At 37.8% G+C, this 23,751-nt stretch overlaps 1 protein-coding gene across 3 annotated transcripts in view; it reads left to right on the top strand.

Moving 5' to 3' along the window:
- The window catches only part of CLEC16A (C-type lectin domain containing 16A), an 88,758-nt gene that overhangs the window by 53,585 nt on the left and 11,422 nt on the right, over positions 1 to 23,751 (top strand). For all 3 annotated transcript variants that reach the window (XM_082314583.1, XM_082314582.1, XM_082314584.1), the window contains 4 exons: positions 6,408 to 6,559; positions 7,277 to 7,481; positions 8,890 to 9,060; positions 18,891 to 19,037. In XM_082314583.1, the coding sequence (XP_082170709.1) occupies positions 6,408 to 6,559; positions 7,277 to 7,481; positions 8,890 to 9,060; positions 18,891 to 19,037 (675 nt within the window). The remainder of the gene's footprint in view (positions 1 to 6,407; positions 6,560 to 7,276; positions 7,482 to 8,889; positions 9,061 to 18,890; positions 19,038 to 23,751) is intronic.

The raw sequence follows: 23,751 nt of genomic DNA, 5'->3' as shown, positions 1-23,751 counted from the left end.
CTCTGTCTCTACCAAATATACAGGCTTTATAAAGGCAGCATAGTCAACACTTTTTTTTAATACGATTTGAGGAAAATTTATCATAGAATAATTGAGGTTGGAAGGAACCTCAGGAGATCATCTAGTCTAACCCCCCTACTCAAAACAGGCTCAGCTAGAGCAAGTTGCCCAGGGCCCTCACCAGGCAGGTTTTGCTTATCGTCAAGGATGGAGATTTCACAGCATCGCTGAGCAATCTGTTCAAGTGTTTTTTACCACCTTCACAATAAAAAAAGGTTTGTGGGGTTTTGTTGGGTTTTTTTACCCCCAGTGTTTTCGTGGAATTTCCTATATTTCAATTTGTGCTCAGTGCTTCTCATCTTGTTTTTGGATACCACTGGCTTCATCTTTACTCCCCTCAAACAGGTATTGCAGACACAACACAAACACCCCACACAAAACACCCCACCCCACAAACCAAACCATCTTTAACATGACTTGTCCTTTGGTTTACATTCTGAAATGTGTGCCCGGGGTTTCTCCTCAATTTATCTTGCCTTCTCAATTCATGTGTATACAATTCTGTATTTTTCCTTTCTTTCCAAGGTCATCTTAAACCTCCTTGCCTTTGTCCTGAATCTTCCTTTTTGTTCAGTAGATCTTGACATAGTCTTTCTCTTTTCTAAAAAGTCTTTATCGTTAAAACTCTCTTTGAGACCTATTTCTTTACCTGAAACAGGTGATGAAAAATTCATTAAAGAATTCTTCTTTTAAAGTTAGTATTTCTTGCAAGAGCAGAGATTTCAAGTCACTCTTGGCAGTTATGCTTGCTCTTTTCTGCTGTTGCTGAGGGGAGCAGTGCTCCCCTGCTCAAGAAGGGTGGTGGCACCCTGTCCTGGCCAAGAGCAGGGACTAAATATGTGAACTGAGAGTCTGACTTCCTACTGGAGAAAAGAGAAATGGCAGACACAGTGAGAAGGTAATTCTGAGCCTCTCAGAGAGGGCTGTTTATTGTGAAGAGTAACAGAAGTAATTTATTTAACTGTTCAGCAACATGGGCAAAACATAGGTTGTCAGAAACGTTCTGGATAGAGAGTATGGTGCAGATAATTGTTTCACAGGACTTGCATAAAATTTGAAATAGCTTTGTAAACTCTGACTATAGCTGGAGAATATGTTGTAGTTCTGTCAAGGATTGTATATTCCTCTATAAACTCATTACGTCAAGGTGCAAAAATTTAACTCTGAAGTTCTTTGCAATTAAAGACTGTCGTAGTAAGTAGTAAAGCAGAATATCGTACCCAGTAGTCTACATGCTGTTGGAAAAAGTTCTCCATGTAAAGTGGGAGGTGGTGCATTAACTATCTGCCGCCTAATGCTTATCTTGGGTGGCCAGCTATGCACACAAGGTGATAAAAGTTTTCTGTAAGAGCTTTCAATGTCTGCAGATGATTTCTAGAAACCATAAAATCATTACAGATCAAGCCCGGAGGCAGGTCAAGTACATTTAGACCATCTCCTAAAGTAACCGTTACGTTCGTAAAGACTTCATATAACACAGTCTGTCCAGGCAAATAGTTGCCTATGTTTATGCAATATTTTCACCTCATTTAAATCTTCGCTGGAAGCAGCTGAAGTCTTTGAACTCTCCTTCCCAGGCTGTAATTCCTGAAAGTTGTATTTTTCTTGGAGAAAGTCCAGGGAAACCTGGGATCCATGCCTTGGAGGTATGGTGTCCAAACTGGTTACAAACTTCATTTTGCATGAGGAAAATTAACTTAATTTCTGTTAGTCTCAGAAATGACACTACACTTTTTTGCAGCAGGGTCACATCAGTGAGCCATTCAGTCTGCGGTTCACTTTAATCCCCAGAGCAAATTTCAATTGTACTGAAGTTTACTGGGCTTGAAATTCTTTCATCTAAATGTGGTTGGGTATCTGTAACTGTCTTACAGCACAGCTCAGTTCACTGGAAATGTGTTTAACCACACTTTCTCTTCTGTTTTTGTCATAAAGGATGACTGTAGCTTATGACCCTTCAGCAGCTGTGAACTAGAAACAGTCATGTAAATGGGGTACCTTCAGTTGTATAAACTCAAAAGATTCCTGTAACAGTTGCCTAATAAATGAGTAATTTTCCTTTCTGTTCTTTGATAAACTGTTACAGTAATGCTTTAAGTTTTTCTGAGATCTAAAATGAAAACTTTCTGCTCTGGAAAACAACTTCAGCCCTTTGAGTTCTTTACCTTAAGTGCTGCATTTTTGTAGTCAGGCAGTTGGACTTGTACAGCAGTAATTCCAAGTATTTTAACCTGCTTGCTGTTGAACTGAAAACTGTACAAATAGTGGACAGAACCAAGTATTTGAGAACTTCACAACTCTATTCGGTGTTGTGGCCTATATGTCGAGAATCTCACAATAGATTAGCCACAAAATTCAGCAGCCTCACATTATGTATTCAGAGGGGACCAAATGCAGTTACTTCAGGTCTTGAGAAGAATAGGGCTGTTCCAGGAATTCACATCAACTGAAATAATATGTTGATGGACTAATTGGATTAAAGAACAAAAGAAGCAATAAAGGGTCCCAAGTTAAGAAGAAACCAGACATGTTCCAGAGTCCTGTTTTGAAACACATCTGTAATTGTTGAAAGCCTTAAGAGCTCATTAACACTGATAACACTTTATGCTTGTTATTGAAACTGCTTCAAAAAAGGTATCGGCTATAAGAGCTTAATGTAAAGGACAGGCTATATAGTAAGCCCATCTTTCTTTAGTCATACCAACTGTTTGAGAATTAATTCCTTCTCAGTTAATGGCTATATTCATAGGGTTTTTCATTTTTTATTCTGTTTCTATAGCTTGGAAAAAAATGTTGCATATATCCTGTGTGTTATGTATGACTTCCCTGAAGCTAGTTGTGTTTGAACCAAAGTGTATTCCTAGACAAACAGTAGTTCTTGATTAGGAACTTTGTCCTGTGAAGGAGCAGAGTGCCAATTGTGTAGTTTCTTCAGTCAATTATTTTCACCATGGAACTGCTGCCGTTGGCAGCTTTTGTCTATCAGACTTGACCCGGTATTAAATTTCTTATCTGTTTGTACTATTTATGTATGGATTAAAATCTTCCTGCCTCCCAGGTGTTCTTCAAACTAAGTTAGTTGAATTATTAAGCTTTTTGCTTTAAAAAAAACCCCGATATTTCTAATTTTCATGCCAGTTTTTGTTGTGGTGGTCTTTCACGTGTCTTTCAGCCTGCTTCTTTAAAACTGAGTGTACTTGAGCTAGCACGGTGTTAGGGTAACACACCAGTGTAAAGCAGAGGTATTACCCCATCGTGTGCATTCAGAGCTCGTCTGCCATTTTATTGTAGAAATACATTCACTTTGTTATCAACTGTAATTCCAAGTCTCTTTCAGAGAAGTTAAGTCCTGGCTACAATCTTTCCTACTAGAAGGCTTCTGTTTTTCATTCCCTGATGTATATAACATTATGCATTTCAAAACAGTCAAATATTGTTGGGTGTCTTATGCCTAATTTCACAGGCCAGTTCAGAATAGATGACACGTGCATTATTCTTGTTTTCCCATGGTTTAGAAACATTGACAATAACTTCAAACTTTTCAGTTATAAATGAAAAGGTGGAATAATTTAGGTATTAGAAGGTAACTGCTGGGGGGATGTATTAGATTTATACCTCTGTTACCACTTCTAGGTGTGTATGTATAAAATACATAGGAATACAGATACACTTTTGGATCAAAAATTTAGATAGAGCTTTTGATGCATTTAATATATATTGTTATCTTTATTGTTCAGATTATTAGAATGTCTTTGGTACAATAATATTGGAATAAGATTCTGTTGGCTAAACGTAGCCTACGTTGCCATTTTAGATCTCCTGTGATTTTCTGCCTGGTGTCTCAGCTTCTGCTTTAAAAAGCAATAAGGCTCCCATAGGCTCCTGACAGTAATATTTGCCAATCCTGTATGGATTTCTTGAGCCTTCTAGGGCATATGAGAAGGTAATAGCAATCAGTCCTCATGTAACTGAATCGCGTCCTGTCTGTATTGCAGAAAAGTAGCAGTGTTGTATTTATTGATTAAACTTTGTTTTCTCAAATTTCAAAAGCTCACACTAGAATCACACTGGATTAGCATTAATTGTCCTCTTTTAATTGTGTTAGCGTTCCATATTTCCTCCCTTTCTCTCCTACCACCTAATCAATTCTGAGTGGATCCTGCTGGTAAAGGGTCATTGGTAGAATCACAGACATGTTAGTAGGAAGGGGCCTCTCGGTTGTGGTGTGTGGGTTTTTTGGGAGGAAGAGGAGGTTGGTTTTAGGAAGAGTGTTTGTTTTGTTTTTTTTGAAACTTGAAAACCTTTGGTGATAGAAATTCCACCACCTTTCTGATTAACCTGCTGTGCTGTAGTACGCACAAAAGAATTTCCTCCACCTCCCAAACCATAATTTATGGCTGTTGTCCCTAGTTGTATGACCTGCCACTGCAAAGAGCTTTATACTTCCACTTGTAGCTGACATCTACCCCACAGATGTTTCTAGTATGAAATACGGTGTTAACTACTTGTTTAGATGTTTGGATAAGTAAATTTAAGTTTTGCTGTTTTCCATAACCTGCAGCCTCATTCCTATCCATTTAGCTAATTCTTCTAGTTTTATTTTTAGGGTGGTTTTTTTGGTTGGTTGGGTTTTTTTGTTTGTTTGTTTGTTTGTTTTACCATGGTAAACTAAAGAGGAGAAAACCAGTAGTCGGATATTTTTTCCATTGCTTTAATTCAGATTATTTTTAATGCACTGTGTAAATGAGTGAAAAATGCTACAGCTGTGTTTCAGATGCAAAAGCACCTAACATCAGTGTTCAGTATGGAGACACTGCTGTACGTGTTAGAGATACATGGAATTCTGTGTGTCAGAATAGCTCCCTTCAGATAGATATAAAAAATCTGAATAAGAAGGCAGCCTTTTTGAAAGATACGTACCTTACTGTAAATGATACCATTTATCAAACTGATTTCAGTATGTAGACACATGTCTAAAAATACAGCGTCCTTAAAAATATGTGTATGTGGAATAGGAGGGGAAAAAAGCGTCATATATCTTAACAACAATTGGTGCCCATAGCATTGAACCCTCATTTTAGGAAAGGCGATTTGAACGAATAACTCCAAGCTGCTGACTCTATCAGAGTGCTAAGGAGAATGAGCGTGTTGAAAAAAAACTATGGCTAAGGTAGAAGCAAAATATAGAACTCATTGCTTTCAAGTTGGATGCTGTCTATCCTAAAAAAAATGCAAACCCAAAACCCGATCAAAACTATTGCAGGAAATAGTTAAAATGCTGCAATTTAGCTGGCTAAATCCATCCAATTCTGTGGAGTACCATCTAGAATCGCAAAGGTGATGAACTCGTGAGGACAGCATGCGTGGTCATAGAATCTTTTACTTGCTCTAAGTTGTGCTGGATGAGAGAGAGGAAAAAGACCTGTGTGTATTAAGTACGTGAGTGAAAGTATCGGTTTGAAGCAAAGGAAAAGGCAACTCTAGTAAGATTAGCAAAGGTCTGCTAGGAGGTGTCAGTGCCAGTTTATGGGTGCTCAGTAGGCTTCAGCTGGTGTAAAGAAGGGGATTTAGTCAATTGTCAAGAATGATGGGTTGAACTGGAACAGGTACAGTGAGGAGGTGCAGGAGGATCAGGGAATGGTGTATGTACCTCTGGAGATCTGTATTTTGGGGCTCGTTTGAGGGGTCCTAGAGTAATGGTTAAGAGAGGATATGTTTATTCAATATAAATTAATAAAATGGGGGGAGGTAAAGGAAAAACTGCCATCTCATTTAACAAATATTGGCAAAAACCTGATACAATTTACCTGGAGGGTCCATATAGTCTTGAAGTTGAAAGGCTTCCAACAGTCAGAATAGTCAGGTTTCAGACCTGTAGAAATGTAACTTGTGTCAGAATGGAGCCTGAGTTTATAAGAGGTAGAGGTAATTGCCTGCAGTGGCGCGGGACTGCAGCTGTGGCCTTTTGACGAGACTTTGTGAGACTTCCACTTAGTGAGAGAAATCAGCACTGTTGCAATTTCACCCCTGAAATGAAGTGACCTTTTATACTAAAAGGTAATGAAGGTGGTAAGAGAAAGCGAGGTGCATATAATACATATATTATATGTAACTTGTAAGATATCTGAACCACTGTTGTTAAAATACATTCTGCCCTTTCTATGTAACAAAATATGATAGGGAAATGCAAAATATATATTAGAAAAGAAAACCTTGAATAACTTCAAACGTGTGTTGTAAAGATGATTACACTTTTCTGTATTAACATTTTATGTTACCTAAAACAAGCAAAACCCAGGATCCTTAACTTGAGTAGCTATGTAACTTTTTTTCCTTCCTTCCTTCAGATAACAGTGACCTGATTGCTTGTACAGTCATAACAAAGGATGGGGGTCAAGTTCAAAGATTCCTGGCTGTGGATATTTACCAGATGAGTTTGGTTGAGCCAGATGTTGCCAGACTTGGATGGGGAGTCGTTAAGTTTGCAGGCCTTTTGCAGGTAACAGAAGTTTTAATCTGGGTGGTTACTTTTTCTCAGCTGAAAATCTGTAATTATATTGGATAAACAGTAATACCAATATTAGCTTACATATTTAAGCTCTGTACCGTGTTTACTTGTTTCTTCTGTTACTAGTCTTTTCTAGTTCCTGCCTTTTAAACTATTTATGGTTTTCTGAAGAAATTTGTATAGCTAACTAGAGGCACGTTTGAAAATGAGGTGACTTCCCCAAGATATATATTGGGCTGTGTTTGTCTGAACACTGAAATCCTATACAATTAGGATTGAGTCCCAAGCACGTTCCTTAAGTAGCACAGTAATGAACTCTCCTAGAGTTCTAATCTTCCTGCATGGGTAGGGAAGATGACAGGTTGTAACTTCAAGATTATCTGTGCTTATCTAACGATTTCAAAAGCTTTAAGAAGTTTCTTTCATTTATGTCTCTCTCTTGCCTTAGCCAATACTGTTTGTATTTCCTGAAAATTCGCTATGCTTAAATAATTGAATTTTAAACTCACTTAATCTCTACGAGTAATTTCTGAAGAACTAAATCCAAGGTTGTACAGCTTGCATAGTCTTTTCTTTTTTAACAGGGAAACTGTTTTTGTAGGAGCTTTAGTGGAACATTCATAGGGTTTTCTTTCAATGTTGATATTTAATCTGTAGTTTAAAAATGCTAACTTTTTCATTAGCTGCTTGCCTTCTGTTTCTTTTTAGGATATGCAGGTGACGGGAGTAGAGGATGACAGTAGAGCTCTGAACATAATAATTCATAAGCCTGCCTCAAGTCCTCATTCTAAGCCCTTCCCTATCCTTCAAGCTACATTTATTTTTTCTGATCACATTCGCTGCATTATTGCAAAACAACGTCTTGCAAAAGGCCGTATCCAAGCTCGGCGTATGAAAATGCAGAGAATAGCAGGTGAATGGTTATTTTGAAATTATTCTGAGAAACAAGACTTGTGTGTCATAGCAAATCACCCTGTAACATAAGGATGTGTTAGAAAAATCTAAGTAGTGGTGTGCCACAGAAAACTGTAAACCAATGCCTAGTTTCCAAGGAACAGATTTTATTGGAGTAAAATATATGTTTTCATATTTAATGATAGAAAAAAGAGATGAAAGAAAGGATGAAAAAGAAGGAATCCTGTCTTGTTACCACTAGCTGTCAATCATTTCACAAAACTCAGCATTTCTCTTTAAATGTGCTTCAGTAATTCAAAATTCAAATGCCCTACATAGAAAACAGGTGTTCTGCTGCCTTAGGACTAAATTGGAGCTCAGCTTGCCTGAGTCCTGAGTTGGATGGTGTCTTGATGGTGTTGATGATGGTGTTTAGTGCTTGGATGTGGTGATGATGAACAATCCAAAATGTTAAGTGGCGTATCAGCAGCTAGATGTATGGGTTTGGAGGAAATGCAGGCAAAGAGTTGAAGGAAAGAGTTAATTCGACTAAATAGCAAAGAGCGATTAGAATATTACTTGAATATTCAAGTGAGTGAAGAATAAATTGAAGCTTACCAGTAAACTGAATGAATTGGTGTGTATAGAAAAGGAAACTCTGAAATACAGGAAGGAAAATAGGTGGGCAAATGGAAAAGGACACCAGCTCTCTCAGTTACTTGGATTGTCCAAGAGCGATAATGAACTAGTCAGAGTTGTGAAAAACGAATTCATAGCTGGTATTAAAATTATTGAGTTGGCCAGAGAATTATTCTGATTATAGATGATTTAAGATTATTTTAGTGTCTTATGGTTCTGTAGGAAGCTAGCTAAAAAGAGTTTTATGCTTTGAGTTTACAAAATAGATATGTCATACTTTTATGGCTTGCTTCATGTTAAAAAATGTAAAGCAAGTTTGAGGTTAATAGGTCTATTTCGATATTAAAATTTTAGGTTGAATGGTAATGCAAAGGCATTTTTTGCCACATTTAAAGCTTTTTAAATGGCTTTCTGCAGTGTTCAGTTGTAACTAATGGATGACTTGATTTGTACATTGAAAAACAGATTTTTTTTTTTTAAATAACTCCTATCGCTTGGTTAATGCAAGGAGCTTACTGTAATCCCTTTTTTTCCTTCTCCGCTGTATTCTGAGGCTTCCTTAGTGTGAATGTGGTGTGGACAGCAATGGTAGAAAAGGTTGCCAGAAATGTTGTCTCTCTTCTTTTCCAGTGTAAGTGTAACCATAATTAAGAGGTAAATGCAGGCAAGATATGTTAAACAATCTGGTTTAGTCTTAAGATCCTGAGCAAACTATCAATTTTGTTTTCACCTACTCTTCCTTTTATGTATTTTTGAGTAACAAAATTATCAATTGTGATTAAACATAGCTCTCCTGGATCTTCCTGTTCAGCCTTCAACTGAGGTTGTTATGGGTTTTGGACACAGCTCTGCAGCTACAGCCCAACACCTTCCATTTAGATTTTATGATCAGTCACGACGTGGTAGCAGTGATCCTACAGTGCAGCGCTCTGTTTTTGCATCCGTCGACAAGGTTCCAGGTAAGATTAGCATTCATTATCAAGCAACTTTTGCTTTGTGATTTGTATCTGCAAAAGCTGAACTGTAACTTGTATAAGCAATGAAGAGCTTACTGTGATATGGTTTTGAACACACAACTCCAGGATGAGGCTTATGGAAAAATTTACTCCTAGAGAAACAGGTAATACCTGGGTGTGTATTCCAGGTACGTTGTGAGCAATACATCCATGGCAGTTTCTCCAGATACACTGGAAGCGTCTTAATAGTTTGCCTTCCTTTACAAATAGAGTTAGTTTAAATCATGTTTCACATACTCAGGATTTATGCAACACATCTGTGAGATGTGCATAGTTCCTCCTTTCATTTGGTTGCGATCATTTTCTTGCCAGTTTGTAAAAATAGCTAGGATACTGTGCACGGCTTCATTTACCTTAGAGCTGGCAAGACAGAAAAGGGCTACAGCTACTCCTAAAACATTAGCTTGGAATTGGGATTAAAGGAATGATTCTAAGTCAATGAGCTCTTTGCTCTTTTGTCTCCTTATTGTCTATTTCACAAATTGACTTCTCTGCAGAGGTTTTTTTTTTCCAGATGGTGAACTTTTCTCCTTTTGGATTGAGTCATTTTAAAGTTGAATCTCATACTGCTTGGAAGTACTTAATTTTGCTGTATTATACAAAAAGATGCAATCTCTTTACCACTAGATGCCAATCATTTCACAAAACTCAGCATTTCTCTTTAAATGTGATTCAGTGATTCAAAATTCAAATGCCCTACTTAGAAAGCAGATGTTCTACTGCCTTAGGACTAAACTGGAGCTCAGCTTGCCTGGGTCTGGGAAATCATGAAAGCACTTATATTGCCGGTCAGGTTTTTCAAAAGATAAGTGTATGTTGTATGATGGGGATGCATTTCCTTATTTGACATGACTTCCATGGAAAAGGTGTGGTTGAAATGATGCCAGTGTTACTGTTTCAGAATCAACCTTCTCTAAGAAGCGAACGCTTGTGTTCATAAAAAGTGACTTAATCTGCTAATTGTTTTTTTTTGGGGGGGGGGGGAGATGGAGGGAGGGTGAGGTATTGGGGGTGGTGCAACACGGTGATTTGTTCAAACAACCACATACTTACTTTGAATTCCAGGAAGTGGAGAATTCCACTGCAGGCACATGCAAATCCAGAGGAAAAAGTATTTTGAAGCTTTTATTTGATAGCAAGTATGAGAAACCAGGCACAGAACGTGAAGTATTTCAAATGCTGCATTTTTGAAATGCATTTTATGATAGCCAGTAATATAATAAAAATGTATTAATGTATTGATTTACATCTGATTACGAAAAAAATCAAATGCCTCTTCCTTCTCCCCTTATATTCACTAATGAATGAATGAATGAGGTTTCCTAGTTCCGAGTGATTTTCATAGGAATCTGTTAGTGTTTATCCCTTACTCAGGGTTGGAGTGATTTTTACTTTAAGAGAAAGATTTTGTGCCTTTTAAAAAATATTATTGAACAAGTTGCAGTTAAATTACTAGCTTCATGTATTCATTTCTTAATGCTACAACTTTAAGTGGTATTTAAGAGTTCTGCAAAGTTCATATAGCCTGTTAATTTGATTGTACTTGTAAGAAACAAGTTATGCTTTCCCTTGGTGATGGTGTGTTTTGTTGATTTAAAGGAGAGCTATTTTTTGGCAATATTTTTAGAAGATTAATCACTTTTTAGCAGGCCCATGTCAGCTGCCAGTGCTGTACGTTCAGCGTGGCTTTTAAGAAAGGGACAATGATACAAACTTTTTCAGCCCTTGTTCAAATTTGACTCTGTGGAGAATTTTAGTACAACAATTGAATCAGTTCCCTAATCCCTCTTCTCAACGAATTTAGAATTTTCAAGAACACTTATTTCAGTCCGGTCTGGTTCAGTTTCTGTCGTAGTGCATGCATAAAGCCCTACATATTTCACTATAGAGTATGCCGTTACCTTATTGTAGTCAAACTGTGCTTCATCTTGCTTTATTGTTTCATGGTCCAAAGTTAAAATCTGTTTTGAAAGCGCTGCTTGATATCTGGGGGGAAGAGGGTGAGGGTTGTTACAGCTTAAAACCAGATTCTGTGCAAGACAGGTGAAAGGTGACAAGAATATAACAGACCATGCTGCAGAACATCCTTGTTAATACTCTTTATAAAAAGTACGGGTTATGTGAATGCAGTGAGATGATAGAATCATCCCAGATGACTGGCCGGATAAACTGGGCAATTCTTATCGGAGAAGAACAGAAGTAAAATCCTTCACTTGATCAATTTTATCATCATGAAGTCATGACCATGAATATACTTCAGGGTCTGTTTTAGGTTAATGGCCTTTGCCAGAATGTTGGACCATTTTAGGGATAGCTTAGTTGACTGGACTGTTCACCATCTTATATATTAGCTATGTATTCACATGATGCTTTTGAAGCACTCTTTATGTAAATAAAGGATTACATTGTTCTCAAAGAAAGGAGCAGGTTTGGTAGGTGTCCTGTGAACATAGGTCTTATATTGAAAGTAAATAATCACTTCCTCTCCAAGCAAACTCAAATATTAGTCTCAAATACCAGCTGTATACTGAGATTTATACGCTCAGTGTGTGTATTTAGGGAAATCTTAACGTGTTCCTGCAAAACATACATCTAAATATTTTAACAAGTGTGGTCGCTTTCCTGCTGAGAAAAGTTATTTTGGAAAGCAAAATTAATCAATAGGTCTCTCTTATTATCTTCTCCATTGTTAATACCTTAGTATATGATGATGATAGTAAGATTTTGGGGGAGGAAAGTTGGAAAAAAACTTCTTGTTAATATTAGCCACTGCAAGCAAAGTATAGCCATCTTAATTTTAAAATCTGAAGGAAAAAAATGGTCTTTTATAGCTTTGTAACCCTTTAAATGAAAAAGAAAATGGAGGCGAGAATTCTGTGTAAAGTTTGCGTCAATTCTTGGGAATAGGAAAACTTTAAACAAAGCCTGATAAGCAGTGTTTGAGATGGTTCAGATTTATGTGAAGAAAATTTATTTTAGTTTTGTCAAATATTATTCACTCTAAAAAATTATGTGCCCTTCTTTAGCAGGTCACCATAGGTGGGCATAAAATAATTTTAATGAATAATATGATCAATTTCTTAAAATGTATATAACCTTTTGTAATTGAATTACCTTCTCCATCCACAGTAAGAAAACAGATCCTTTTGATCAAAGTACTAATGAAGGGCTGGGCATTCACAGCTGATGAGCATCTGCACTTGCTACTGATTGTATGAGGTTAGATTGCTCAGCACATTTGAATGTCATATACAAGTTATTTTGGAACTGTACTATGGGACTCTGATCAACCCTTTCATGTTCATCATCAGCCACAGCTACCGTAGGAACATCAGATTGGGATAGTTTACTTTAGTAGTACTAATTTACTTCCAGTGTGAGATGGTTGAAGTGTCCCATGCTCCATAATTCTAGGATACAGTTGCTTTTATAGCCTGTATGTATATTTAAAGTATTTTTTTAATTCATTTGTTCTATGCAAGAATAATGGAGGACAGCTGCTAACTCAGTTTATCATCTCTGTTTTTTCTAATTAATATTCTTTGAACCATTCCGAGTTTGATATTTAGTTATGGCTGCTGCTTTTAAAGACCCAACTCTGCTGCCTTTTTTTGTGCGTATTTATATTGCCTGGTCATCGGAATTGTGGGGTATGAACTAGATACTAATTTTCCTGTCATCATCAGAATGGTGTAGAGCTAAATCGTTTCTGTGCAGAGGTATTGAAGCAGAAGTGCCTAATTAAGACTGTTTGACAGCACTAATATTACACAAGATACAGCTAACTTGATTTCTGTAATAGGAATTACTGCTTATGTGCAAGGAAGGAAAGATACCGTTGTAACGGAGTTAAATATGCAGGACTGCTAGTTAGATTTTTTTTTTTTTTTTCTTTTAATAAGAAACAGATTTGCAAACAATCTTTGACTGTTACCATTTGGGAAGTTTACTATTTACAAGGATTATTTTCAGTAAAAAACCAGCACCTCAAAGTAGCACATTCTGAGATGGAGAATTCTCAAGTCTTGTGTTTTAGTGCTGACATATGCTTTAGCTCTCTCCATGCCAGCAGAACTACAGCAACTATTCTAATTTCTTTCAACTTGTAGAAAGGACTTCTCTGGTCGATGGAAGAAATTGTGGCATGCTTTAGTATTAGAGTTCCTTTGTGCGTTACAGGACAGCCAAAATAAATGCTGTCTTAACAAAGTATCACTCATAATGAGGATGTGCTGGCCAGGCACATCAAAGAGTATCAGCCATGGCAAAGAATTAAGTCCCCTGATCACTGGACTTGAAACTAGTCTGTTAAGTATACTAAATTGATGAGAAGAATTGTGAATAAAGCTACAGTCATCATATATTGGCATTACATGGCAAGTGCGGAGACTAAAAATGTCAGTTAATCCATTTTTTTTAATGCTGGTTGAAGTTGCAGCAGTTACTGGCAACAGAGGTCCAAGTGACTGATATGTTTAGTACGTGTTTTTTGTTGGCAGCAAAAACATTTTTCCCATTAAAACACTTATTCTTCAGTTTTATGAGGTTGTAATGGAGTTTCTTAAATGTAAACAATCTCTACAAGTTGAAATTTTTTACAAGTGCTTTAGGTTTTCTGAGGCAGACTAGCACTTTGCAAAGATGCAAAATACCTAGTGAAGGAAAAAATTTTCAGGCGTGTAAGGGGTTTTTCTCATTCATACTTGCAAAAAAGCTCAAGTTCAGCATTGCCTTGATTTGACTAGGGACCAACACATGGAAAGGCATGAGAATTTTTTGTGAGATAACTATACTTAGAATAACAGAATAGAAAGAAATCGGAATACAAAAAAAAGACATTGGGGTAATGAAGACATGGTTTACAATGAGAAAACAGTTTCTGCTTTCTTGGCCAAGGTTTTATTTCTACTTCTCAGGTGTTGTTGGTTGGTTGGTATTTTGTCTTGCCGCCACCCCCCCTTCCCCTTCTCCTCACCTTCAGATTTTATTCTTAGGACATCTTAGAGTTCAGACCATCTTTCACATGAAATCATTTATAAGACAGTAGGAAAGTTTTCTCCAATTTAGGAGAAAGGGTTGCATTAATTGCTTAAGAAAAAGTTCCTTTAAAGAAAAGCTAAGAAGCTATTTCAGGTTTTGGCATGAAATTTTGGCATGAAATTCTGCTGCTGTTATGTAAAACATGGCAAAAGGATAAGTGTTGATACATATTTTATTAAAGAAACACAGCCTTATGAAACATTGTCATTATGGAAATAAGATCTACAAGGAACTGGGAAGGTACATCTTTACAGTAATACCTTCCTGACTCTGACTACATAGAAAGTTATGTTGAAGCAGAATCATGACTAGTGGAAAGGAAATATTTGTGTTGGTAACTAACCTCTGTCACAACTTGAGAGTCATAAAGTAGTAACAAAGGCACCGGTAGAACCTTTTGAGTGTTATTTTACTTCCCATAGCCATGATTAATTCTGCTTGCCTTTTCTTTGGAGATATTTCCTGAAGGAGTTTCCTGGTTAGAATATTTGTTCTCCATCAGTAGTTTCCCAGTTACGGTATTTTGAATGATTTAGACTTACCTTTCCCTCCCGTCTAAATCACCTTCCTGCAGCACACTTGAAATCCTTCCTCTGCAGTTGTATGGGGAGAGGAAATACGTTAACATCATTTGCGAGCAAGTGCTTCAGTGTAAGGACATGAATCCATGAGCGCTGTTCTGCAGAACCTTTAGGCAGGCAATCCTGCTGGATCAGGCCAGCTTTTCCTATGATGGTCACAGCAGACCTTGTTCACTTTTTCTACTATTTTGGTGAGGATGGAAGATTTCTCCTCCCTTGAAGTGCAAACCTTTTGTGGGTATAGAATGCCTTGGATGGGTACAACTTCTTCCAGCGCTGCAAGGGAAACAAAATACATTGATGTAAGCACTTCTATACCAATGGCTTTAGTAACTGTTCCAAAACCAAGTTTCATTCACCTTAACAGATGGCTTTGCCTCACTTCTGTGGTCACAAGTCCATTGATTATTCCTTGTTTCCCATCCTAACTGGTATTTCAAAATATGAAGTATGTATGAGAAACCTAATGCACATTTGCTATATATGTATCAGTGGCCCTGAGTGCTCTAGATGTCTTTCACGTTTGAGGTAGTCTAGTTTGTGGTTAACTTTTTGCAGACTATCAGGCGTCACTGTGTGTAATCTCAGTTTAACTTATCTAAATGATTGTAGAAGATCAATCAGTTTGGTTTCTGAAATAAAATACATGGGTTTATTTACATTTATGGAATAATTAGCTGCTTAGCAAACTGTTTTGTTTTTAACTAAAATAGATGTCTCATGCGATGGTGGTTATTTAATTCTTTGAAGTGGTGTTCATCTTGGACGTAATGAATTGTAACTTAAAATAAGAGAAAAGCTTGGTAAAAGTGGCATTCCCCCATCTCAAACTGTGATGCAAGTACTACCGCAATTCAGATAGCATTTTGTTTCTGCAAGTGGTTTGAGTCTAGTTCTCGAGTATGACCATGGGAGGGAGAGGGTAAGAGGTGGGACCGCAGGTGAAGTCAGGTTATTAACAGGACTGATGTTTGTTAGCTTTTTTCTGTGTCTTCCTTTCTTCACCCATTCTGTTTCTTTTCCTTGTAACACAACCTGTCAGTGTGTGTTGCTGCTAACAGCATTTTCCTGACTTGTCATGTCTGTGTTTTAAAGCTTTCATAGGCTTCTTGTAACAAGCCCATTTAAAGTGAGTTTTGACTAGCTGCCTGCTGCATGGCACCAGCAAATTCCCCATGTAAGAGATTCTCTGTAATGAGTGAATCATCCAGCCAGTGCCATGGGAGATTCCCCATATAAAAGAACAAAGAATTGTGTGGTGCATTTGCTTTCTTTCATACCTGATTGTCAGATACTTTCCTTTTCAGTGTTCACTATGCAGTGAAGGGAATAAGTAGTATATTATTAGGTGTTTCATAGTGCATGTCGTGGCTACTTTCAATAATTCAGGGGACTGACAATAAAAAGTCAATGTTTGCATTAATACTTTCTCATGGGAGAGTGAGGAGGGCTGTAGAAGCAGCTGAGTTGTGTGCATCCCCTGACGTACAGCCCATATTGAAGATACTTCTTTTGCTGTAAGAAGTGCTTCAACTTCTGAAAAGCTGCTTGCTATCAAAAACCGGAGAGATGACTAAAAGCTTCCAAGCACTAGGAGGAATGTCTGCCAAAGGAAAGCCTTACTAATAAAATCGAGGAATTGCTATAGGCATGTCATTGTGAGGAACGTTGCTGAGAACCACAAGAAGGGTGTAATCTTCTAAGGAAAGTAAGAAATCAAGGAAGTATGAACAATGCAGCAGTAGCTGTTTTCACCGGGCTTGTGTGGGGAAGGCAGTTCATGAACTTTTCTTTCAGAGCATGTTGTGAATTCTAGCAGGTAATTCCATAGCATTGCAATGGTAGAATGCTACTCTGCTAGTAGATGCTAGACCTGTAACGTTTTGATTCTTCAGAATTTTTATAATACTGATGAGGTTCAAGATCAAATAATTTACTTTATAACAACAAAGCTATGAAAACTCTTAAGTTAAAAATTCAGCTGAAAAATCAGAGCAAAGGGGGAAACCAACTGCTGATTGAAGGATACAGTAAAGGGCAACTTACTGGTTTTAATCTCACAGGAGATATCCTGACTGGTTCAAACAGACTAATCACAAATGAGTTAGCAGGTCATCCCAAAGCGGGGGTCTTCAACATAGGGGGATCAACAGAGTGTGTGAAAATAATCTCTGAAGTTTTTCAGAACTTGTTGTCAAGCCTGGACCTTTTATAGTGTCACAGAACAACTTTTTTCTGTTAATCTGGCAGAGGGTTGATGCAGGAGTTAAGTGCTCTGACTTTCTTGATCCGAAGTCTGCTGACAGCCAGAGTATGCTTACTTGCTTTTGTCCCAGCAGTGATAACCTCATTTTGTTGTTAAATGAAAATATAAGCTTTAAGAAAGTCTTAACAATCGCTGGAAAACACAAGATGTTTTAAGCAACAAACAAAAATGTATTTGTCAGATATAATACAGCATGACTACTTAAGAAAAACAAAAAAAACTTTGTTAAAGTAACATGCTTTTGAAACACCAAGTGGTTTTTTTTGGTTTTGTTTCTTTTGCTCCATATTCCAGCTTCGCTTCTCAAACACAAACTACATTCGTACAGGACTGATGTTGTGAAGGGTTCTGACTCTTCCAAAGACACTCTTGTGTGTCTTTGTATGTTGAGGTGAAATAATGGTGAAACGTATACCTTCGGCATTTATAATCTGCAAATGTCTGAAATTTGATGTTAAATTTAATTTGAAATTGTCACAAGTGAATCGTGTCAACCAGACACATTGCCATAAGGTAATATAAAAAATAAGGGTGCTCATAAATACAAGCTAGTTACGTCAAATAAGTTTTTAATGTAGTATCTGCTTTGTACGAAGTTACCACATAATCATTCTCATCCGTAAAAGAAAAATTTACTAATTGTTTACTTCTGTTAAATGTTCAGCATGTGTTTGCAGTGCTGCTGGACTTACTGGAGACACCTTTGTGGGCACTTATTTTAGTAGGATATGACTGAATGGCAACATAACACATTCACCAGTAATCTAAAGGATAAATTTTAGTTGTCTTTTGGCTCGTAGCATGCTTCTGCACAAAAGGTTTTGCATGACATACATGGAATAACTATTGTTTACTTTCTGATTCAGTGTAGTCTCATGCAGTGAATGCATGATGTAGATATCGTGTACTCATGGCTTCTCATCTTGACTAAATCAGTGAAATTAAATATTGCGAAGTACCTCATTCTCAGGCTATTCAGTTCTGACACGTTGGGTTTGAGGAACCAGGGCTTTGAATTCCTTCCTTGCGCTCCTTTCCCAAATTGCATACTTCCAATGGACGTCCCTCTGCTGCAGGTCCTCAATACTTTCTGAAATTGCATCTTGAAAGAGGAGGTGCACGAGTCATTTTATGTGAGGAGGGAAGGAAGTAAAATGAAGATTTTTTTATTTTTTTTTTTTTTTTTTTTTTGAGGCATGTCAAAGACTGAAGCAGGGGGTTGCAGAGGAAGGAGAAAGGAATGAATGCAAGATTATGTTAGGAAAGAAGAGGATGCTAGAATGTAAAGAATTTGAGGAAATATTAGTCTGAAAGCCAGATGAAGACTTATTTAAAAAGTGCTGTCAGACACTGTAGAGACCTTTCCAGACTTCAGACTGGCAAAAGTTTGACTTGTGAGAAGGTGAATTAAATCCAAGATGAGCATTCGATTTGAGAGATTAAAATTTTCTGAAGTTGTTATCTCTGCAATAAAAAACGTAGTGCAGGCCTTTTGTCGGAGAGGTTTTATTGTTCACTTTTGACTTAACCATTTTCCTTATCACGTTAAGGTCTGTGACCCATCAATTTATTGAATATATCAAAAACGGAAGAGTTTTGACATGTTTTGACCGTTTGTGCAAGCTCTAAATTTTCACATGTTTTTAATCCCTTAACCTCTACTTTCTTGTTCGTTGATCAGCGTTTGCAGTATGTTTTCAGTAAGATGCATTCAGATTTTCAGGCTTCCGAGATGAAGGTGGGAGGGAGTGCATCCTCTGGGTCACTACACGAAATTAGCACCACTTTGATGCAATATTTGCTCTTACCCTTTCTGGATTTATTCACGTAGGTTAACTCTTTTGAGCTAATTATTAATTGGTAAACTCCATTGTCCTGTTTTGCAGGCTTTGCTGTAGCCCAGTGTATAAATCAGCACAATCCATCACCACTCTCATCACCGTCACCTTCCAGTGGCAGTGGAAGTACAGGGCGCTGTGATTCAGTGACTGCAAGCTCAACATCCACTCCTTCTGCGGCACAGAGCCCATCAGGTATTAAATCACGATTTTCAGCCTAGGCACTAAGGGACGTAGAGTAGTTTATCGTAAAATTAAGTTACTATGTTATTGATTAAAAACAGTAGGGCTTTGTTTTTAGATCACTCAGTCAGGCAACTAAGCCAGTTAAAGTAAATTGTGGTGCAAATTTTAATGATCTCTTCAACTTTCTGGAACTCTAATAAATACTTGGCATCTTTCCGCAGTGATTTTAAGTACTGGTGAAATAATGTCCTGCTTGTCTGACTTGTCTCCTAGCACATACAATTTAAAACGGTGTTGTTTTGGTGGGGTTTTTTTTTAAACTGAAGTATTGCTTTGCATAAATTTATAATGTAAACTGTTAGCCTTTCATCATAGTGGATAAGTTGATCTCCACATGAAGCATCTTTTTTGAACTGGGTGACATTTGCTTTTGTATGTTTATCTGATACTCATGTTAATTTGTAACAATGGGCCAAATATGAAATATTTGAAAATAGTTATTTAGGAGGCTAATATTGTAAAGCTTTTGCAATAACAGTCTTCTGGCTGAACACCGCTGCATTTCAGGAGGCTGTTTCATTGGCTCAGAAGAAGCTGCCGTATAAATAGACTGACAGTGTAACTTGCACAAATGTGTTTGTGTTGGTCAGCGTATTTAGTGGGTATGTTTATACCAGGGCTTCTTGTTGCATTAGAATGCCTTCATTCCTCTTTTTTTGTGTAGCATTTGTAGAGAATCTTGTAATAGTGTTTGTTCTGAGTGCGAATTATGTGTGAGGTAAAGCCCCAAGCTGGAGACTAAACAAGAAGTAAATCCTGAAGGGTGCCTACTGAAATGCTTTCATGCTAGAACTGACCTACTCTACCTCGTTTTGGTTACAAAACACTAGAGGTAACTTGATTCTCAAGCCCTTTTCAAACAGCCCCCTCATTTTAACAGTCACTTCCAATGTTGATCACTCCTTCAAATGGTTGTTCTGGTTCCCCCTTCTAAGACATACCGTTTTGCCTTTATTTGGAAGCCTCATGTAGATGTAAACTTTTTTGAAGGAAATGATGCAATCTTTGTTAGGCATTTAGTGTTTTGTAGGTTTCACTGAGCAGTGTCAAGGAGATCAATGTACATTATATGTCCAAAGTGACTATCCCTGCAAGAAATATTGCTGGAAAGGGTAAGCAAAAGCTGCTTATGAAGTTTATGAACAACATGTAAAGCATTCTAGCACCTAGACTCTAGATAAAAAGCATCTATTACTGTGAGAGACTAACATATAGTAAAATATTCCTGCAATATATGTAATTCCGGAATAAAATTTGGAACATTTTTTTGTATGCAATCTATTCAAAACTTTGGAAGGACCTCATTTTATTTTCTCTGTTGGTAAGTGATTGCTGTTATCCAGTCTCTTGATGGCCTAGATACTACATGGTGATTACACAGAGGAGTGGTATCATTTGTCAAAAGTCCCGGTACAGATTGGCACTACAAGAAAACATTTGTTTGACTGCATGTTTCTCCTTAGCAGTGTAAAAACGCTCATCTACAATGTCCTTTGCTCTATTTGAATCCTCTGTGACCAGGAAGTGAAATGCAACTACAAGTTCTTGGCAATAATGGCTAAGAGAAAACTGTGGTAAAGGAAATGAAAATAAAAAACCTAAATTATTTTTGTTGCTGTAAGCAACATGCTAGTTCACAGAAATACCAAGCAAGGCTATACTACGTGTTTCAAACTGAGGTCTTTCAAGTGCATATAATCTGACTTCTGTGAAGAACCGAGTAGATCGAGAGCACACAATTCCTCATCTAGCATAAAAAGATAGTGCCTTATTGAAGAAGAATCATAGACTGTAGTTAACAAAATTAAAATCTACTTACACTGTGTGTTGGCACTTGTATAACATAAAATTCCGTGTATTTTTCCTGCAATTTAAAAAGCCTGATGACAGGAGGCTGCTCATTGGTTTTTTTAAAAAAAAAAAAAAAAAAAAAAAAAAACCAAACAAAAAAAAAAAAACCCCACCCCGCCCCCAAAAAAAACTAACACAAAAACAAACCAAAAAAAAAACAGGGGAAAGGTTTTTTTAAGTGCCTGGTTTCAGTCTGCAGTTTACCAGTTAGGCTGCATGAACTGCCCGCGGTTAGTATGGCGTTCATTGTGGCTTAATCATAAAGTATGTTCAAAATGCCACGTGTCATGCAGGAACAGTCTTTGGGTGGGTTTGGGTTTTTTGCCCAGGATACCAGCTTACTGGTGTCGATGCTTTAGCAAATCCAGTTGTGAGGATACAATTCTGTGCCCCACCACTATGAGCAGAGTAACCTTTAGCAAAGTCAGTGGAAGTGAACGTGACAATCTGCGTCAGCGCCTTGAGTCCCAAGTCAGCAGCTTTCATTAACCTGCGGCCGGGATGGCTTTTGAGCTCAACTCCTGGATTTTGCTCTGCTAACTCTACTCGGAGAGCAGTAACAGAGGCAGACAGTGCCTGTATGTGCAGGAGCAGGTAATTTGGTGCAATAGGCCATGAACAGTTGGTACTGAGGTGCATGCGTCTAATCTGCATGTGGCTTAGGGATTTTGATGTGGACCATATTTACTCTCACCTTTAAGGCGAAGCATCCCTGCCATGGATGTGATTGTCTGAAGGACTAATTATTAGTCGAGACATACGTTGCTATTAATATTTGAAGTGTATTTGGTGCATAGTTGCAGCACATCTTATAGTTTGGTTTCCATGTGAAAGAATCTCATTAATGCAGAGAAACTGTTCCTAAAATCAGAGTAAAGCAGTAAACGTGCATTCAAAAGCTGCTTTATTGGTCTGAACCAAACTGCTAATGTAGTTAGTTGCAGCCAATAACAAACAAGTAATGTTTTAAATAGCTATAGCGGAGTGGCTGGCAGTGTCTCAGGGTCCTCAGTAGAGACTAGAGAGGATTCCGAAATCCCTGGAGCGTGGGGAGGGTTTTCTCCAACCCAGGGAGCTGCTTTGACGCTCTTTGCTAATCCTCAGTGTCAGATCAATACTATTGTCTATTCCTGGGAACAGTTTCTGCGTTAACTGATTTGATCAGTTTACTGCAAATTTGTAATGAAAGTTCTCAGGAATATTCTCCCTATTTATATGTAATTGTGATCTGTACTGGAAACTGTTGTCAGGCGCATGACCGTGAGAGAGATCCGTTTGGTACGTCCAGATAGCTGTTCTCTGGGCTTTTGCATGAACAGAAGTACACTGCTAAAATGAGCGATAGTGTCTTGACCGCTGTCTGTGTTACATGAGGTCTTACTGACTGCTCAGCTGAGTTAGGGAAACAATTGTTGGTATTCAGCCACTTCAACGCAAAACAATGTGATTTTCCCTTAACCTGTTGAGGGCGATTGAAACTGGACTGCCTTACTCTGCTGCGAAGCAGAAGAGGAGGCTTGCATGATGTGAAGTGGCTCCTTCAGGGAGGAAGTAACAAGTAGCTGATGAACAGCAGGCGGTTACCAAGATCTGGTTTATGCCCCAAGGTAGCACTTGAATGCTGCCGCCATCTGTCACACTTGAATTTCCCTTCTCGTTCCCCATTCCATTTTCAACACGCTCAGGCGAGCACACACACGTGTGCTCTCTGTCCGGCCCTCCTTCCCTGCTCCCCTCTTTGTTCTGGCAGCTGCTCAGGTTGTTGCCCATGAAGAACATGCTAGGTTGCTCAGGAGCTTCAGGCAAGGCGGCCAGGCAAGATCAAGGGGAGATGCGTATGTGGACTTCGAGGCAACTACCTCAACTACCTTCCTTAAGAGCAACGTCCTAAACCACGGCAGCTGTTTCTACTGTAAACTTGTGATTATAGTGTCCTCAGCCACTGTCTCTTGCCAGATTTAAACTGTTAGAGTTTGATATATTTGAGATGGTACTTGTCATCTTCACAGAGTTGTTTCAGGAAATAAGATTTGGAACATACACGCCGACTTTTACATAAAACAGTGATGGATGAGAACAAAATAAAGACAAATTGCATAATTGTTAGTTGAGAGAAAACAATGTTACAAGATAGAGTATCTATTAACGGTTAAACAGTAAAAGAGCTTTCAAAGATGTATCTCAGGAAAAAAAAGTAGTTTTAATTTGGTGTTTTGTAAAAATACTTTACTTGCTATCGCTCCTGCCTGCGTCAAACAACTACACAGTATCTTAATGTGAGGAGGGAAGTTAACTGAACTTACAGACGATCATAGGACTGCTGTGCATGGTTCAGTCATTGTAAGAGAACAATAGTTGCATTAACTGCTTTGTCGTGAGTACTGTAAACTCTTATGACTCCTGAGTTTATCAACTGTTGTACCAAATAATTGTCACAGTACTTCATGACACAGATATTTTAAAGCCTAGCAGCTCTCCCATTTGCAGTAGTTGGGAATTAAGCTTAGCCCTTTACAAGATCTCCGTTCCTTAAAATTGAAAAAGCAGAAGTCATCCCTTAAAGAAAGCAGAATCCCTAGCAAGACAGAAAAAGCAGTATCAGGTTCTGCAAATGCTGCTTTCAGGTTGGTTTTTTCTTTGTATTTACATGATTTTATTTTTTTAAATTAACGTGTCAGTTTGAAGTGTTGCTATACATAAGATAAAAATGTTCTCTTGTTAAGCAGATTTTAATCATCAAGCTTCTGAGCTTAGAATACAGTCTCTTCTTGGCTACACTTGCTGGAACCATGCACTGCTTTAAAGTGCTTAT

Source organism: Platalea leucorodia, assembly GCF_965183815.1.
Source record: "Platalea leucorodia genome assembly, chromosome: 5".
NCBI lineage: Eukaryota > Metazoa > Chordata > Aves > Pelecaniformes > Threskiornithidae > Platalea > Platalea leucorodia.
The sequence above is the reverse complement of the archived record's forward strand: the minus strand, read 5'-3'. Positions and strand labels throughout refer to the sequence as shown.